Below are 18,288 nucleotides of genomic sequence, written 5' to 3'. Positions count from 1 at the left end.
CTTATATATACATATCATCTTCATCTGGTAACTTATTTTAGTAACAAAAGAAAACACACACACATCTAACGATATCCCAAAGAAGCGTTTATGAATAAACCAGATACATCAGCGGTTGCAGTTGCGGCTGTAGTCGTGGCGGTAACAGTATTGATATGGAAAGGTCTGAACCTAGCTTGGTTTAGACCAAAGAAGCATGAGGCTTATCTAAAGAAACGAGGTCTCTCTGGAACTCCTTTCACCTTTCTTGTCGGTGACGCTCTAAGGGAAGCTAGTATGGTGGAGCAAGCAAAGACCAGACCCATCAGTCTAAACGATGATTACACGCCACGTGTCATGCCTATGATATTACAAACCGTTAAGGATCATGGTAAGCTAACGTTTTGATTTGATCTCAAAACAGAGATCCTCTGTTTTTATCTATGGTTTGGTGTTTGTGTAGGGGAGACATGTTACATGTGGATGGGACCTACAGCGAGTGTTATTGTAACGAAACCAGAACACATCAAAGAAGTTCTAAACAGAGTTAACGATTTTCCGAAGCCGCCAGTGCACCCAGTCGTTGAGCTTTTTGCGACTGGAGTTGCGTTGTATAGTGGAGAGAAATGGTCTAAGCACAGGAAGATTATAAACCCTTCTTTTCATCTAGAAAAGCTCAAGGTCTTCTTCTTCTTACATCATTTCTCATGTTTCTAACTTCTAACCTTTGTTCTTAGACTGTATGCTGAGTTTTCCTATGTTCTCTGATTGTGTAGATTATGATACCTGCGTTCCACGAGAGCTGCATCGAGATAATAAGCAAATGGGAGAGGTTGGTGAGGGAGCAAGGATCATCAGCTGAGATTGATGTTTGGCCATACCTTGAGGATGTAACCTCAGATGCAATCTCGCGTACGGCGTTTGGTAGTAGCTATGAGGAAGGTAAGAGAATCTTTGAGCTTCAAGAAGAACAAGGCCGACGACTTGTAAAAGCTCTTGAGATGGCTTTTATACCTGGAGTGAGGTAACCGATCTTCTTCCTTGTTAAGTTTCTTTGGCTTCCAACTTAAAACCAAGTGGCGAAGTGTCCAAATCACTAATGTATTAGTCATATTCCATCGAAGCTTATATTATTATTACACACACACTTTGGAGATTAAAATTCATCAACTCATTAATCTCTAAGTAATCTCAATATTCATGTTCATAGAAACATGGAGATATTAAGTGTTCTTCCCATTGTTTAGGTTTCTACCGACAAAGAACAACATGAGGATGAAGCAAATAGACAGAGAAGTAAAGTCTAGGTTGGGAGAGATCATCAAGAAAAGACAGAGAGCTATGGAAGCAGGAGAGGCTCCAAAGAATGATCTGCTGGGAATACTTTTGGAATCTAACTCGGGAGATCATGGGATGAGTACCAAAGATGTGATAGAAGAGTGCAGGCTGTTTAACTTTGCGGGCCAAGAAACCACTGCTGATCTACTTGTGTGGACTATGATTATGCTTAGCCATCACCAGAAATGGCAAGATAAAGTTAGACAGGAGATATTACAAGTTATTGGGAAGAGCAACAAACCAAACTTTGATGCACTCTCTCGACTCAAAATAGTAACAACATAAACCTTTTTTTTTCTTGAATACCAAGAGATTTTTAAGTCGAAATCACAGCATCTATATAATATTAGTTTCTTCACAATCGTTACTCAATCTTGTGACCTCTAAGCTTTGCCTAGGGTTCTTAAATCTTGTGTGCTTTTTATCTACTTTGTGTCCCAAACTCAGACTAACGTTTCCTAGTTTTTATTAAACAGATGAGCATGATCTTGAACGAGGTGTTGAGGCTATACCCACCAGGGATTCTACTTGGTCGAACCATAGAGAAAGAAACAAAGCTAGATGAGGACGTGATACTTCCAGGTGGTGCACAAATAGTGATTCCTACTCTTATGGTTCATCGTGATCCTGAGCTTTGGGGAGAAGATGTTCATGAGTTTAAACCCGAGAGATTCGCGGATGGGATCGCAAAGGCCACGAAGAACCAAGTCTCGTTTCTACCGTTTGGATGGGGACCAAGATTCTGTCCTGGTCAAAATTTCGCGCTCATGGAAGCTAAGATGGCTCTTGTCTTGATGCTAAGGAGATTCTCGTTCGAGCTGTCTCCATCGTACATTCACGCACCTCACACTGTTCTTACACTTCATCCTCAGTTTGGTGCTCCGTTGATCTTCCACATGCTCCAAGATCAGTAAACTAGGTTTCCAAGATCCTCTGTTTTTTTAAATCAAGATTCAAGATTTGTTAGCATATAATACCCAAATAATAACACGGAGAAGTTCATGAGAATTGTACTGATAAATTTTCATGAATTATTCTTCCATAAAGAATAGCATCTATGCATGTAATATATTCTTTAACCAAAAATAAGAAAGGAAATGCAGCTTTATTATGTACCAGGGACCTTTCAAAATGAGAGCGCATCAAATAATACATTATGCATGTAACTTTGTGTATGCATGTACTTATACGTGGACAAAGACAAGAGATCATGCTTTTCTAGATTTCCACGTACAACAATAATTATGCATTTCGGGTTAAATATGCGGATGTGTTCTTATGGCGTCACAAATATCGATTTGGTCTAGCGCATGTTATGTGATCATGTTTTTTTTTTCCTTCTTTTTTTGACTCCAAACTCCTTCATTCCTAATAAAAAGTAAAACCAAGATATCATAATGTGATGCATCCAGAACCAGAAGCAGAAACTTACAAGAGAGTATGACAGAAGCTGAAGATAGGGTCTTGAAGAGCCTTTCTGCCTCTCAAGCACTATCAAAGTGTAATGATAGTAGCATTTCCCCTTTTGGTTTTTCCGAAATAAGATATTTTAGGGCCAGTAACGTGGATGAATGCTAGACCGTACTTTACCATTGCATTAATTAGTGTGACAAGTACCTGGTGATAAGATAGGAACACATACTTCATCAATCTCACCTTACTTGATTGAAAATCCGAGTAAACGGACAAAGACTTGTGGCTGTGGATAAGTTTGAACTATTCCTCATATGACTTCTCGACAATTAAGTGACCACCTTCTGAAGAGAAAAAACACATGACATATTACTTATTTTCACTCTTGTCACCAATAAGAAGCCATTCAAGATGATCACGAACAGTGACATCGTCGTCCCAAAAACTTATCGAAATTAATTTACAAAAAGAAAAATAATAATACTCCTGAGCAAGCTCACCATGCAAATTGAGCCCCAGGTGTATTTTAAATATATTAAAATATTAAAGGTATTTTAAATTTCTACAGAGAGATATTTTAAATTAATTTTAATGTCACAAATTCACTTTATAAGTGCATGTTCAGAACGTTCATGAACAATTTGGACGAGAAATTTAGTTGCCTAATATTTCCTTTTTAATGTATTTCGTGAGATTTATATGAAACAAAAATTTAGTTGCTTAATAAGTACATATTTGTGAAAGTTCTTTAATCTATTCGTTTTACTAAGTGTTCATTAACTATATATATTATGAAGTTTAAGTTTTGAATCCCAAAAAAGTAAATTATAAAATAAAAATGCTTACAAAAGATTTTCAACATTGTGAAAAAATACAGTTAGACATAAATTTTATAGGATGGTTCACGGTGATGCAATCAGCTCTGAATCCTAGTAAATCATATAAAATAATATTTATAGAATCATATATGTAATGCTTTTTTTTACCCAAAAAAAAAATGTAATGCTTCTTATAGTTTACAATAATATAATAACCAGCATAAAAAATATATATATATACATTTATGTAATATTGTTATGTAGTCAACATTTTCTGTTAATTTTCAATTCCTGAGATTTATTACATAAACTTGCATGAAATATAGTACTTCTTACTATTTCAAACACAAACTAGAGTTTGACTCACACACTTGTGCATGTGTTATTTTCATTTTTGCATAGATGTCAAATATTAGTTCTACAATCTCATATTTTCTGTTTTGTCCTCCCCTTGTTAACTTCAAAAATAAGACATTGATTTTTATTGATCAATGACATGTTAGAGTTTCTCCCTTTATGATATCTATGCCTTTGTCTCTTATTGAGACTACGATTTCTAAATTTACTTCCAAATTATTTTGTCATGTTTACATATATAAACTACTCAGTTAAGAATTTTTGTTTTAAATAAAATATTATAAATATCAAAACAATAGAAAAAAGATGTATCATAATGTTGTTTCTAAATATTTGTTCGTATTTGTCATGTCTCACTTTCTTTCATCTCCAAATTTCATATGATTTGAAAATAAAGAGATTAAAAATAAATTTTGAAAATTGTTAATAATGACACGTATGTTTATTAGTTTGGTTGAATGAAAGGATTAGAGACACACTTCTAAATCTTTTGATAAACGTTTAACATGTTTAATTCATATTCGAATCAATATTTTGGAAACATACATTTCAAACCGACTCATGGTATAAAAAACAGATAAAAGATACCCAAAATTAAAGTAAGTACACCCAAAATTAAAGTAAGTACTATTGACCAAAAAATCAATATATTGAAAAATATATCCTACAACATAAATTTATCACAGATTTTTGCTTTTATATTTTATATTTGTTTAGGAAATGAAAGATTCCAATCTTTTATATTAGCTAAATATTAGGTAATTTGGTGTAGCACATACAATTTTTTAAGGAAACAATATCTATTATGTATTTTATAATCTCATTTATTAAAATTATTTATTGTTAAGAGTAAAAAAAAAGAGTGGCACTCACTTGTAATTCTGTAGGAAAAATTATGATTATTTCAAATTTGCACTCCTATTTTAATAGTTTAACTAGATTTTGATCCGCGCTTTTTAAAGCGCGGGATTAATTTTCTTTTAAAATTCTATAAATTTTTTAATTATAAGATTATGTGTTTTTATATATGATAACTATATACATTTAAAATTTATTGATTGTTTATGTTATAATTATAGATATTAGATATGCTATTAAAATTTTATATTTATATTTATGAAATTATTTTTAAAGAAGTTATTTTTTTTAGAAAAAAATATTGTATTAATTTTAATTTATTCAAAAGTATTATATATATATACTAAAGATATTTTCTCATTACATATTTTAATATTATTTTTTGCAAATTTTATTTTTAATGATAATATTTTATTAAATTATTTAGATGCATATATTTGTTCCAATTATATAAAAACACTACTATATAAGTTGAAAAAATGAAAGATATTTCTCATTACATATTTTAATATTATTCTTTGCAGATTTTTTTTTTCCTTTGCAGATTTTAACTTTTAGTGATTATTTATTTACATATTTACTTAGATGCATATATTTGTTTCAATAAACTCAACTATAAAAATTGTAAAAAATAAAGTTAATGATTTTGTATTTCTCAGAATTAGGAAAATACACTACAAAAAAAACACATCAATTCATTTGTATCTCATAAATAAATTATATTAGTTTAATTTATTTATTACCCGCAAAATTAAGTATACTTCATATGATTAGAAATATCTGATTTTTCAAAACAAAAAAATCTGGTCAAATGATAATAGTTAATTAGCATTTATGGTTTTGTTTTGGTTTGTTACCATAAATATTATTTACCGAAAGAAAATTTATTTGTTACCATAAATATAGGATATCTCTATTATTTTGTAAATATGATGAAAATCTAAGGGCAAAATCTTAAATTTTTAAAATAGGATCCTGATTTAATAGTATAGATTTTTGAAGGAAACAATATCTATTATGTATTTTATAATTTTATTTATTAAAATTATCTATACTATTAAAAGGGAAGGAATTTTAAAAAATCTACCTATGAAAAGTTATTGGACCCTTTCATTAGACTTAACTATTTTTTTGGTCTCACCTTATACTTCTCTAACTATGCAATAGTCAATTATCTTATATTTCTTTAACTATGCAATAATCAATTACCTTATATTTCTCTAATTTAGTTTAACAATATATTCTAAATATATATATATATTCTAAATATATTGTTATGATGATTTTTGATAAGAATATATTATAGATGCGATTGAAAATTTATATTATTAAAAGAAAATATTTTTAAAAATATTTATAAAAGAATTTATAACATCTATATAAAACTCTTTATTTTTTATCCTACCATTAACTACAATAAATTTAAATAATTTAAATAATTTAAATAAATAAAATTATTATTTCTTATTTTGTATGATACACTTCTCTAATTATTTTTCTTATTATCATCCAATGTTATTATTGTTATTCAATAACGTTATATACATCATATATTATGCTCAAAGATGGATATATAATATTTAGATATCAATTATTAAAACGAAAGCATATATCATACATCATATTATATCATGTCATCTAACATTATATAATTCTAAATACTTACAAAATCAAATTTAATAAAAAAACACTTTAGCAAATCATTTGTTAAAACACAATTATATATATTTACGCTAAATTATTTTTTATTACATTAATATATTAGAAGTTTCATTCATCTCTTAAAATATTATTGAAGATTATTTTTTTCCTACCATGTAAACCAAATGCCGGGTCACACTTGATTGCAGGTTTTTTCAAAGTTTGCATGCTTTAAATTAACGAGTTTTCATTAAATCTAAACCAGCTTATGTACAAGTCATTGTGTTTACTGGTTCGACGACGGGTCCAAACTTGATATAAAAGTATTGTTCTCATCTAATTGAAAATAATTTATTTTAAAATAATAGACGCACTGAGTCTGATCAATCCATATAATTTTTTTTGAAAAAAGTAATCAAACGATTAAAAATATAATTACATAATAATAATTTTTTTGACATAATAAAATTTTGTAACATAATAATGTATAACAAGACTAAAATACTAATTCATATCATATATTTTTATCAACTGAAAAATAACCCGCGCTTTTAAGCGCGGGTCAAAATCTAATTTATTGTTAAGAGTAAAAATAAGAGTGGCATTCACTTGTAATTCTATAGAAAAAATTATGGTTATTTCAAATTTGTACTCCTATTTTAATAGCTTAGATTCATAAATTAAGTCAACATTATCTGATTGCGTGTTTCAAGTAATAAATCAACATTGTAGCAATTATGGCATCGTAATTAATTGTTTCCAAAGAATAAAGACTTAAGGCATGGAAGACAGATGTGGCCAGAGCTCGTGAGGCTCCTGAGTAAAGGCAAAAGTTCGACGGTTACAAGAATATAATTTTATTGACCGAAACACAAATTCTACAAGTATTAAAGACATATCGCCACATGCAATTCTTCATCAAGATTCTCAAACTTTAAAGACAACTAAGCAAATGGAGATACTAGTTTCATCGTTGGCTATAGCTGCTGTATTGTGGTGGATATGGAGAACTGTGGAGTGGGTTTGGATTAAACCTAAGATGCTTGAGAGTTTTCTGAGAAGTCAAGGTCTTGTCGGAACTCGTTACACGCCCCTTGTCGGAGATATGAGAAGGAATTTTAGCATGTTGAACGAAGCAAGATCAAAACCTATGAAAGCAACGGATGATCTCATTTCAATTGTCATGCCTTACTCCTTTCACATGCTCAACACTTACGGTATATATATGTATATATTGTTTCGGCTAATATAATTTGAATTATTTTTAATAAGTAATAATATATTTACGTGGCTGCAACAGGAAAAACTTTTTTCACATGGTTAGGACCCGTACCATCCATCACAATAATGAATCCACAACTGATCAAAGAAGTGTATAACAAAGTTCATGATTTCCCAAAGACGCACACGTTTCCTTTAGTTGCGTTGATAGCTGATGGACTGGCTAATGCTGATGGACATAAGTGGGCTAAGCACCGGAAGATCATCAACCCGGCATTCCACTTTGAGAAGATCAAGGTTTCAGATTATCTTTTATAATATTGTCAGAACTAACATTAAATTTTATTTAGGCTGATGAGATGATCATGTTCCATTTTGTGCCTTGATTATGATCTTTGTATTTTGTGTATAGAATATGGTCCCTACGTTCCAAAAAAGTTGTAGTGAGGTTGTGTTCGAGTGGGAGAAGCTAGTTTCGGACAAAGGGACCTCCTGTGAGGTTGACGTTTGGCCCTGGATTGTGAATTTGACCGGGGATGTGATCTCTCGTACCGCTTTTGGTAGCAGTTACAAAGAAGGACAAAGGATATTTATACTACAAGGGGAACTAGCAAAGCTTATCATGCAAGCTCAAGGGAAGAATTACATCCCTGGATATCGGTAATAAACTTGACTTTGACTTGTCTTGGTCCAATACTAGCATGATTGGTCGCTTTCCATTACACTTGATTAGTAATTATTTATTTTCAACATGAAATTTCTAACACACTAGATTCATCTTGCAAATGTCACTTTTGGACAGAGTAGTTAGACTATATATATATATTAACGAGTTTTTTTATTCAAAGTCAAGAGGGTAATGATGGTCCATGGCTTGTATATACTATTACTCGAGATTTGTCAATGTAGAACTGTGATTTTTTCTTCTTTTATTCGGCAGGCATTTCCCAACAAGGAATAATAGAAGGATAAAGACAATAGTTAGAGAAATACAAGTTATACTAAAAGGGATCATTAGCAATAGAGAAAAGGCGAGAGACGCTGGAGAAGCACCAAGTGACGACTTGTTGGGTCTACTTCTTGAATCAAATTTAGCGCAAGCTACAGGCAATGGACTTACCACCGAAGAAATTTTGGAAGAGTGTAAGTTGTTTTACTTCGCAGGACAAGAGACCACTTCAGTACTTTTGGCTTGGACAATGGTTTTATTAAGCCAGCACCAAGATTGGCAGGCTCGGGCACGAGAGGAAGTGATTCAAGTTTTTGGTGATAGAGAACCGGATATCGAAGGCATTAACCAACTCAAAGTTGTAAGTATTAAACCAAAGCAAAATGCTATTTCAAGTTGATATTATTTCTTGTAACCACATCAAAAAGTGCTACTAAAAAGTTGAAGAAGTGTTATAACATTAATGATGATTTTGTTGAATGTGTGTTGTAGATGATGATGATTGTTTATGAGGTTCTTAGGCTATATCCTCCACTCATCCAGATGAACCGAGCGATCCACAAAGAGATCAAGCTAGGCGATCTGACATTACCAGCTGGCGTTCAAGTCAATATGCCTGTTCTGCTAATCCATCGCGACAATAAGCTTTGGGGAGATGATGCAGCGGAGTTCAAGCCAGAGAGGTTTAAAGATGGGATCTCAAAGGCAACAAAGAACCAGATTTGTTTCTTGCCTTTTGGATGGGGGCCGAGGATTTGCATCGGTCAGAACTTTGCTCTGTTGGAGGCAAAAATTGCGTTGGCTTTGATTCTAAGGAGATTCTCCTTCGAGTTATCTCCCTATTATGTGCATGCGCCTTACACAGTTATAACAATTCATCCACATTTTGGTGCTCATCTTATACTACATAAGCTATGACTTGTGATGATATCAAATGAATTTGTTATACAAAAGGGAGACAAGATTGCGTAGAAGAAATGAATCAAAGTCACATTCATAAAACCATGTTTCTAGAAATCTTCTTTGATAAACACTCCATCATTTTAGTGTACTTCAAAGTTTAAACTATTTATGATTGGGACATTGTACACTTTAAAGTTCGGATAGTATTATTAATACATATTATATATATATATATATATATCTATTTTAGATTCCAATTTATATCACATAATATCCAGTGAATTTTTTCTGTTGGCAAACTTAGTAAATTTAATTTATTATATTGGCTGATCGATATAGATTATAAATTAATTTACATTCACCTAATGGAAAGGCAAAAAAAAAGAAATTTACTTTAAAATAGTTAATTTAAATTTCGATGCAGTAGTTAACGTTTTCCATTTTTGCATTTTATTTATTGAAAGAAAAACATTATCACTCCATCCACTCTTTTGTTTGTTTATGATTCATATCTTTTCTATCTATACATATCAAACACTTACAATAGATAAGTGAATTAGTGGAGAGGTCGTAATCAGTATAATTTCATTAACAAGATAAGAATATACAGTGGCATTAAAATGTAAACAAAGAAAAAACAAAAGATTTCAACGTTTTGGTAGAAATGAATGAACGCATATGAAAATGATTGAGAAAGAAACGTACAATAATTGACGTCCATGCCTTTCCCGCCCCCACAAGACAATAATGGCCCGTGCCGTTTATGGCTCTATCTATAGACTTTTCACACAAATAGGAACTTGCTTCTTTCGTCTACGTCGCACGTGACTGTGAAGCTCTCCAAGTAAAGCAACGTTGATATCTTCACCGACACTCTCAATCATTAAAAGTCTCCATCTCTCTATCTCCTTTCTTCTCTCGGAGAGATCAAAAATGGAGATAACAGTTGCGTTAGTAACAGTTTCAGTAGCTACAGTTGTTGTGTCGTGGCGTGGTGGACATGGAGAACTTTAAAGTGGGTTTGGCTAAAACCAAAGAAGCTTGAGAGTTACCTGAGAAGCCAAGGTCTTTCCGGTAGTCCCTACACGCCACTCATCGGCGACTTGAAGAGGACTTTTAGCATGGCGATGGAGGCAAGATCCAAACCCATCAAACTAACTGATGATATCTCCACACGTGTCGTACCTTTTCCTTTAGAAATGCTCAAGACTCATGGTATGTTAAAATGTTTTCTTGTTAGCCTTGATCAAGTAAATATCTCAACTTAGTTATGTTGTTGAAACAGGAAGGACTTATTTTACATGGCTTGGAACTATACCAACCGTAACTATAATGGATCCTGAGCTAGTCAAGGAAGTGTTCAACAAAGTTTATGATTTTCAGAAGCCACATACCTTCCCTTTAGGTAACGTGATAGCCAAGGGACTTGCTAATTATGATGGTGAAAAATGGGCTAAACACAGAAAAATCATCAACCCGGCTTTCCATCTTGAGAAGATCAAGGTTTAAGCTTCTTGTTTTATAAACTTTATTTATTTATGTATGTATGTTGTGTTGATGCCTTATGTTTATATGTGTAGAACATGGTACCTGCGTTCCACCAAAGCTGCAGTGAGGTTGTTGGCAAATGGGACAAGATAGTCTCGGAGAAAGGGTCATCATGTGAGGTGGACGTGTGGCCAGGGCTTGTGAGTATGACTGCAGATGTGATCTCTCGTACTGCTTTTGGCAGCAGCTACAAAGAAGGACAGAGGATATTCGAGCTCCAAGCTGAACTAGCTCAGCTCATCATACTAGCTGTTCTGAAAGCTTTCGTCCCTGGATATCTGTAATGAAACAAACCTCAACTTGTCTGCTTCTATTACATTGAAGATGGCAGTCATGTTTTGTCAAGTTCTCTGTGTTTTTTGTGTGTGTGTAGTTATCTCCCAACAAAGGGTAATAGAAGGATCAAAGCAGCAGCTAGAGAAATCCAAGTTATACTGAGAGGGATAGTTAACAAAAGGTTAAGAGCGAGAGAAGCTGGGGAAGCACCAAGCGATGACTTGCTTGGTATACTTCTTGAATCTAATCTGGGACAAGCTAAAGGAAATGAGATGAGCACTGAGGATGTGATGGAGGAGTGCAAGTTGTTCTATTTCGCCGGGCAAGAGACAACTTCAGTACTTCTTGTCTGGACAATGGTTCTGCTAAGCCAACACCAAGACTGGCAAGCTCGTGCAAGAGATGAAGTGAAGCAAGTTTTTGGTGATAAAGAACCTGATACAGAAGGCCTGAACCAGCTCAAAGTTGTAAGTAGAACCAAATCAAAAACCGTTAGCTGATTTAACTTTTTAATTTTAGTACTACTCTTGATGCAGTTAAGCATGTTTGGACGAGAGTAGTAGTAGGATGAGCGACTCCAGTAATTTTTGTTGATTAATTTGACGCTTCGCAGATGACAATGATACTATATGAGGTCCTTAGGCTATACCCTCCAGTAGCTCAGCTGACCAGGGCCATTCACAAAGAGATGAAGCTAGGTGACTTGACACTACCAGGCGGTGCTCAGATCAGTCTACCTATTCTTCTAGTCCATCGTGACACACAGCTATGGGGGGAAGACGCCGCGGAGTTTAAGCCAGAGAGGTTCAAAGACGGTGTCTCAAAGGCAACAAACGGCAAAGTGTCTTTCTTTCCCTTTGCGTGGGGACCAAGGATCTGTATTGGTCAGAGTTTTGCTCTGTTGGAGACAAAGATGGCTCTAGCTTTGATTCTAAAGAGATTCTCCTTTGGGCTATCTCCTTCCTATGTTCATGCGCCTTACACTGTCATCACACTTCACCCACAGTTCGGTGCTCCTCTGATCCTGCGCAAGCTATAATTATGTGTGATGTAGTCCAATGAACTTATCATTCACTGAAGAAGCGGGTCCAGGTCATAACACAACTCATTATGGTGTTAATGTATTTAAGTCAGAACACAGTGTCCCATATAGAGATTCTCTGTTGTGAAAATAAGACCCAATATGAGAGAATAAACGTGCAAAACACACGTTAGCTTTGGTCCTAATCAAAGCTTCTAGATATAAAACACAAGAACTTATTCTCGCTTGTAGTAAACCTAGAACTCTAACTCAAAAGTTTCTGCACTCCATAGGTTTCCATCCCATTTTTTGCTACGCTAATATCAACTGAAAAAACATTTAAGATTTGAACCAGAGAAAGATAATAACATTTTTATTATTTATTTCTTGAGAAAACAAAAATATTTAATCGTTATGTTTCAAAGAACAAAAACAAAACAGTAATTTGAATGGATGAGATTATTAACGAAGAAACGTCAAAAAAGTTGACGACGTTCGCACCTTACCTGCCACTTAAGTTATGACAAATACACTTGTCACCTGTTACCCAAATCCAAATGTGTATGTACTTCTTGGAGCTTCGTGGCATGTGACTTTTGAGGCTCCAAGTACAGTCAAAAGATCATTGGCCAAACAAAACAACCGGCTGAGATGCACAGGATACTTATACTATTTAACATTTATTACCAAAAATAAAGTTTTTAAGACATCAGGGTGATGTCATCACCACAGCAATATCTTCTCCGATATTCTAAATCTTTAAAATCCCAAGAATGTTAGCAAATTACCCATCTCTCTAACCTACGTCTCTCTTGTGTCTCTGTGAGAGAAAATGGAGATTTCAATTGCATCAGCAACACTTTCAATAGCTATAGCTGTTGTGTCCTGGTGGTTATGGAGAACTTTAAACTGGGTTTGGTTTAAACCAAAGAAGCTCGAGAGTTACCTGAGAAGACAAGGTCTTTCCGGTAGTCCTTACACTCCTCTCGTCGGCGACTTGAAGAGGAACTTTAGCTTGCTGAAAGAGGCAAGATCCAAACCCATCAAACTGACGGATGATATCACACCACGTCTCGTGCCTTATCCCTTGAAAATGCTCAAGACTCACGGTATATATATATGTTTCCTGGTTAGCTTATAGTTCTTGATTCCTCTTTGTCTAGAAAACAGTTTTCAATCTTTATGTGGTTGGAACAGGAAGAACTTACTTTACATGGCTTGGACCTATACCAACCATCACCATAATGGACCCTGAGCAAATCAAGGAAGTGTTCAACAAAGTTTATGATTTCCCGAAGACACATACCTTCCCTTTGGCCAGGTTGATAGGCACTGGACTTGCTAGCTACGATGGTGATAAATGGGCGAAACACCGAAGAATCATTAACCCGGCTTTCCACCTTGAGAAGATCAAGGTATTAGTATTAGCTCCATGAAGAGTTTTGATTGGTTTGTGTATCTTTTGTGTTAGGTATCATAAAAAAAAAAAAAAAAAAAAAAAAAAAAAGTGTTAGGTATCATAAGTTATATTTTCTAATAGTTACATGGAAAAATATTCTAGGCGATTTTGTAATCTCCGAGATCTCCTAACAATTAGGCTGACACAATTTTGTGACACTTGTGCTTATATGTATAGAACATGGTACCTGCTTTCCACCAGAGCTGCAGCGAGGTTGTTGGCGAATGGGACAAGTTGGTCTCGGACAAAGGGCTGTCCTGTGAAGTGGATGTTTGGCCAGGGCTTGTGAGTATGACTGCTGATGTGATCTCTCGTACTGCTTTTGGTAGCAGCTATAAAGAAGGGCAGAGGATATTTGAGCTCCAAGCTGAACTAGCTCAGCTCATCATACAAGCTTTTAGAAAGCACATCATTCCTGGATATAGGTAATTAATATGTTATTACAAGGACCTTAGAACTTGACTCTTGATCTATGTTGTCATAATCTCTCAGGTATCTTCCAACAAAGGAAAATAGAATGATGAAGGCAAAAGCCAGAGAAGTCCAAGCTATACTGAGAGGGATAGTTAACAAGAGGTTAAGGGCTAGAGAAGCTGGTGAAGCACCAAGCGATGATCTACTTGGTATACTTCTTGAATCTAATTTGGGACAAGTTAAAGGAAATGGGATGAGCAATGAGGATGTGATAGAGGAATGCAAGCTGTTCTATTTCGCCGGGCAAGAGACAACTTCAGTACTTCTGGTTTGGACAATGGTTCTGCTAAGCCAACACCAAGATTGGCAAGCTAAGGCAAGAGAAGAAGTGAAACAAGTCTTTGGCGATAAATTACCTGATATAGATGGTCTTAACCAGCTCAAAGTTGTAAGTATAAACCTTTCGTGTGACTCAAGTACTCTTTGTTTTTTTTTTGGCTGAATGATTTGATGATCCCTTGTAGATGACGATGATCTTGTATGAGGTTCTTAGGCTATATCCTCCAGTGACACAGGTGTCACGAGCCATTCACAAAGAGATGAAGCTAGGAGACCTGACATTACCAGGCGGCGTTCAGATCAGTCTACCTATCCTGCTAGTTCAACATGACACCGAGCTGTGGGGGGACGATGCTTCGGAGTTCAAGCCAGAGAGGTTCAAAGAAGGTCTCTCAAAGGCAACGAAGAGCCAAGTCTCCTTCTTTCCCTTTGCATGGGGACCAAGGATCTGCATTGGACAGAACTTTGCCTTATTGGAGGCAAAGATGGCAATGGCATTGATTCTGCAGAGATTTTCCTTTGAGTTATCTCCTTCTTACGTTCATGCTCCTTACACAGTCATCACAATTCACCCACAGTATGGTGCTCATCTTATCCTGAAGAAGATCTAGTCCTAATCCTATAAAAAGAAACTTGTAATACACAGATGAAACTGAGTCCAGATCATAATACAATACTCGAATAAAATCTTGTTTTATGTATTTAAGACAGATGTACATATTAAAACCATCCAATACATTACCACCTTCAGTTATTATTATTTAAAAGACCAATAACGTTTTGAAAATTATATGCGTCTGCTTCTCTATGCCTCTTACATACATAGTAGAGATCTCTGTTTTATATTTAATAACTATTTTTCTCGTGACATGGACAACTCTGAAGTGGTAATGGCTAAAACCTAAGATGTTGGAGTGTTACTTGAAAGGACATAATCTACCAGGAACTCCTTACACGTCTCTTTTTGGAGATTTGAGAAGTTTCATAGTTTTAAAGAAGGCAAGAACCAAACCCATCAGCCTAACGGATCATATTATCCAACGTCTCATGCCTGTAACCTTAAAAACATGCCCCAAACTCACAGTATCTAGCAGGATATGTGACATTAGAAAAACCAATTAGTGGACAAAGTCCTTAACGTTTCATATAGTATAAATTAATAATAGTCCATAGCTTTTTAAGAGAAGAAAAGAGGAAAAAATACGTCATTGCATAGACAACGGCAATCACTTTTAGACTTTAGTGGACTAATGTTTCTTCCTTTTGATGGAGTGACAAAGAAATGTGAAAAGGTTGACGTCAAGTCATGCCTCTTTTCTCCTACGCAAGTCATAGCCAATCTCCACACAAGTCCAAATTTGCTTCTTAATTCTTGCCTCGTGGCATATGACTCTGAGGCTCCAAATAATGCAAAAAATAAACGGTCAAAACAGAATCATTATCGGAGACGCAAAATAATATCTTATCTATGACATAAGTGGTGATGTCATCACCACATCCATATATATATTTAGATCCCAAGAATATCAGCAGATTATCCATATCTCTCATTCTCTTTCCTAGGAAATAAAAATGGAAACATCAGCTGCGTCCGTTACAGTTTCAGTAGCTATAGTTATTGTGCTGTGGTGGGTATGGAGAACTCTAAACTGGGTTTGGTTTAAACCAAAGATGCTTGAGAGTTACCTGAGAAGACAAGGCCTTTCCGGTAGTCCTTACACGCCACTCGTTGGTGATGTGAGAAGGGATTATACCATGTCAATGGAGGCAAGGTCCAAACCCATCAAAATAACGGATGATATCATCCCACGTGTTGTGCCTTTCCCCTCGCACATGCTCAAGACTTACGGTATGTTTGTTTCTTGATTCCTATACTAGACAAAAAGGTTTCTAAGTATTGTATCTCTCTATGTGGCTGGAACAGGAAGGACTTTCTTTACATGGCGTGGACCTATACCAACCATCACCATTACGGATCCTGAGCAAATCAAAGAAGTGTTCAATAAAATTTATGATTTCCAGAAGCCTCATTCATTCCCTTTGGGAAGATTGATAGCCACTGGGCTGTTTAGTTATGATGGTGATAAATGGGCTAAACACCGTAGAATCATCAACCCTGCCTTCCACCTTGAGAAGATCAAGGTCTAGGCTCCTTATTTCATAGTCCTGAATTTTACTTTACCGTTCTTTATGTATGTATGTATATTCTAATATGTACCTTGTGTGTTCTCTGTATAGAATATGGTACCTGCGTTCCACCAGAGCTGCAGCGAGGTTGTTGGCAAATGGGACAAGTTAGTCTCGGACAAAGGATCATCATGTGAGGTGGACGTGTGGCTAGGACTTGTGAGTATGACTGCTGATGTGATCTCTCGTACTGCTTTTGGAAGCAGCTACAAAGAAGGGCAGAGGATATTTGAGCTCCAAGCTGAACTAGCACTGCTCCTTACACAAGCTTTTAGGAGAATTTTCATCCCTGGATACAGGTAATAAAACCTACTTTAACCATGGTCTGACCATGTAACCACTTGCTCTATTAGGAGACATAAACCATGTTGTTGTTCTTTTGTGTAGATACTACCCAACGAAGGGTAATAGAAGGATGAAAGCAGCAGCCAGAGAAGTCCAAGATATACTGAGAGGGATAGTCAACAAAAGGTTAAGGGCGAGAGAATCTGGTGAAGCACCAAGCGAAGACTTGCTAGGTACACTTCTTGAATCAAATTTAGGACAAACTAAAGGAACTGGAATGAGCATTGCGGATGTGATAGAGGAGTGCAAGTTGTTCTACTTTGCCGGACAAGAGACAACTTCAGTACTTCTTGTCTGGACAATGGTTATGCTAAGCCAACACCAAGACTGGCAGGCTAAGGCACGAGAAGAAGTGAAGCAAGTTTTTGGTGATAAAGAACCTGATACAGAAGGTCTTAACCATCTCAAAATCGTAAGTAATACCAAATCAAAAACCTTCATGTGACTTTATGTTTTGTTGAATATTTTTAATCCATTACAGATGACGATGATACTATATGAGGTCCTTAGGCTATACCCTCCAGTTATCCAGCTTACACGAGCCATCCACAAAGAGATGAAGCTCGGTGACCTGACGCTGCCAGTTGGCACTCACATCAGTCTACCTGTTATGCTAGTCCAACGAGATACCAACCTGTGGGGAAACGATGCAGGGGAGTTCAAGCCTGATAGATTCAAAGATGGTGTCTCAAAGGCAACAAAGACCCAAGTCTCATTCATTCCCTTTGCGTGGGGACCAAGGATCTGCATAGGACAGAACTTTGCAATGTTGGAGGCAAAGATGGCAATGGCATTGATACTACAGAGATTCTCATTTGAGCTTTCACCTTCTTATGTTCATGCTCCTTACAATGTCTTCACCCTTCACCCACAGTTTGGTGCTCATCTTATCCTGCACAAGCTATAAATTTCATAAACACAAAGAATAAAAACACTGGATGTGTCCCCAGTATTTAAATTTTACTTTTTTAAAGCATATCATATCCAGACCAGAGCAGTAGATGTAGATGTAGAACTCAAACTACTTACCAGAGATCTTTCCTGGCTGTCAAATAACGTTACATTCCATTTTGTTCTACTATCATAACTTGATGAGACTCAGGACTGGTTCAAGAATTGTAAAGTCCCTTAGGCAAAATATATACATATATATATAGATCTTTTGTATATTAAATTTTTTAATTAAAAGTTAAAAAATAGATATTTAATATAACTGGTTTAG

The 18,288-nt window shown here is 35.2% G+C and overlaps 3 protein-coding genes and 2 pseudogenes across 3 annotated transcripts; all 5 read left to right on the top strand.

Annotated features, from left to right (window-relative positions):
- Nucleotides 1-17: 17 nt before the first annotated feature.
- Nucleotides 18-2,428, top strand: LOC106423447 (cytochrome P450 72A13-like). Its single transcript, XM_013864226.3, has 5 exons — nucleotides 18-370; nucleotides 443-660; nucleotides 756-1,003; nucleotides 1,227-1,590; nucleotides 1,794-2,428. Exons 1-5 carry the CDS (start codon nucleotides 91-93, stop codon nucleotides 2,229-2,231), a joined length of 1,548 nt encoding a protein of 515 aa, XP_013719680.2. The 5' UTR covers nucleotides 18-90; the 3' UTR covers nucleotides 2,232-2,428.
- A 4,753-nt stretch (nucleotides 2,429-7,181) lies between these two features.
- Nucleotides 7,182-9,576, top strand: LOC106423500 (annotated as a pseudogene).
- Nucleotides 9,577-10,395: 819 nt separating this feature from the next.
- On the top strand, nucleotides 10,396-12,569 carry LOC125574843 (annotated as a pseudogene).
- A 461-nt stretch (nucleotides 12,570-13,030) lies between these two features.
- Nucleotides 13,031-15,294, top strand: LOC106423532 (cytochrome P450 72A15). Its single transcript, XM_013864303.3, has 5 exons — nucleotides 13,031-13,431; nucleotides 13,520-13,737; nucleotides 13,959-14,206; nucleotides 14,274-14,643; nucleotides 14,720-15,294. The coding sequence occupies exons 1-5, from the start codon at nucleotides 13,155-13,157 to the stop codon at nucleotides 15,143-15,145; spliced, it is 1,539 nt and encodes a 512-aa protein (XP_013719757.2). The 5' UTR covers nucleotides 13,031-13,154; the 3' UTR covers nucleotides 15,146-15,294.
- Nucleotides 15,295-16,063: 769 nt separating this feature from the next.
- On the top strand, nucleotides 16,064-18,042 carry LOC106423531 (cytochrome P450 72A13-like). The gene is made up of 5 exons (XM_013864302.3): nucleotides 16,064-16,383; nucleotides 16,459-16,676; nucleotides 16,773-17,020; nucleotides 17,109-17,478; nucleotides 17,548-18,042. The coding sequence occupies exons 1-5, from the start codon at nucleotides 16,107-16,109 to the stop codon at nucleotides 17,971-17,973; spliced, it is 1,539 nt and encodes a 512-aa protein (XP_013719756.2). The 5' UTR covers nucleotides 16,064-16,106; the 3' UTR covers nucleotides 17,974-18,042.
- The last annotated feature ends 246 nt before the right edge of the window (nucleotides 18,043-18,288 follow it).

This window comes from Brassica napus, chromosome A5 (genome assembly GCF_020379485.1).
Source record: "Brassica napus cultivar Da-Ae chromosome A5, Da-Ae, whole genome shotgun sequence".
NCBI classification, from domain to species: domain Eukaryota; kingdom Viridiplantae; phylum Streptophyta; class Magnoliopsida; order Brassicales; family Brassicaceae; genus Brassica; species Brassica napus.
Note: the sequence above shows the minus strand (reverse complement) of the source record. Positions and strands in the feature narration are given on the sequence as shown.

Bases quoted from the DNA above. Each gene is read 5' to 3' on its own strand.
- LOC106423531 (XM_013864302.3), top strand. From the start codon at position 16,107: ATGGAAACATCAGCTGCGTCCGTTACAGTTTCAGTAGCTATAGTTATT. The intron at 16,384-16,458 runs GTATGTTTGTTT...TGGCTGGAACAG, and splicing joins GCACATGCTCAAGACTTACG to GAAGGACTTTCTTTACATGG. The intron at 16,677-16,772 runs GTCTAGGCTCCT...TTCTCTGTATAG, and splicing joins TCCACCTTGAGAAGATCAAG to AATATGGTACCTGCGTTCCA.
- LOC106423447 (XM_013864226.3), top strand. From the start codon at position 91: ATGAATAAACCAGATACATCAGCGGTTGCAGTTGCGGCTGTAGTCGTG. The intron at 661-755 runs GTCTTCTTCTTC...CTGATTGTGTAG, and splicing joins TTCATCTAGAAAAGCTCAAG to ATTATGATACCTGCGTTCCA. The intron at 1,004-1,226 runs GTAACCGATCTT...CCCATTGTTTAG, and splicing joins GCTTTTATACCTGGAGTGAG to GTTTCTACCGACAAAGAACA.
- LOC106423532 (XM_013864303.3), top strand. From the start codon at position 13,155: ATGGAGATTTCAATTGCATCAGCAACACTTTCAATAGCTATAGCTGTT. The intron at 13,432-13,519 runs GTATATATATAT...TGGTTGGAACAG, and splicing joins GAAAATGCTCAAGACTCACG to GAAGAACTTACTTTACATGG. The intron at 14,207-14,273 runs GTAATTAATATG...ATAATCTCTCAG, and splicing joins CACATCATTCCTGGATATAG to GTATCTTCCAACAAAGGAAA.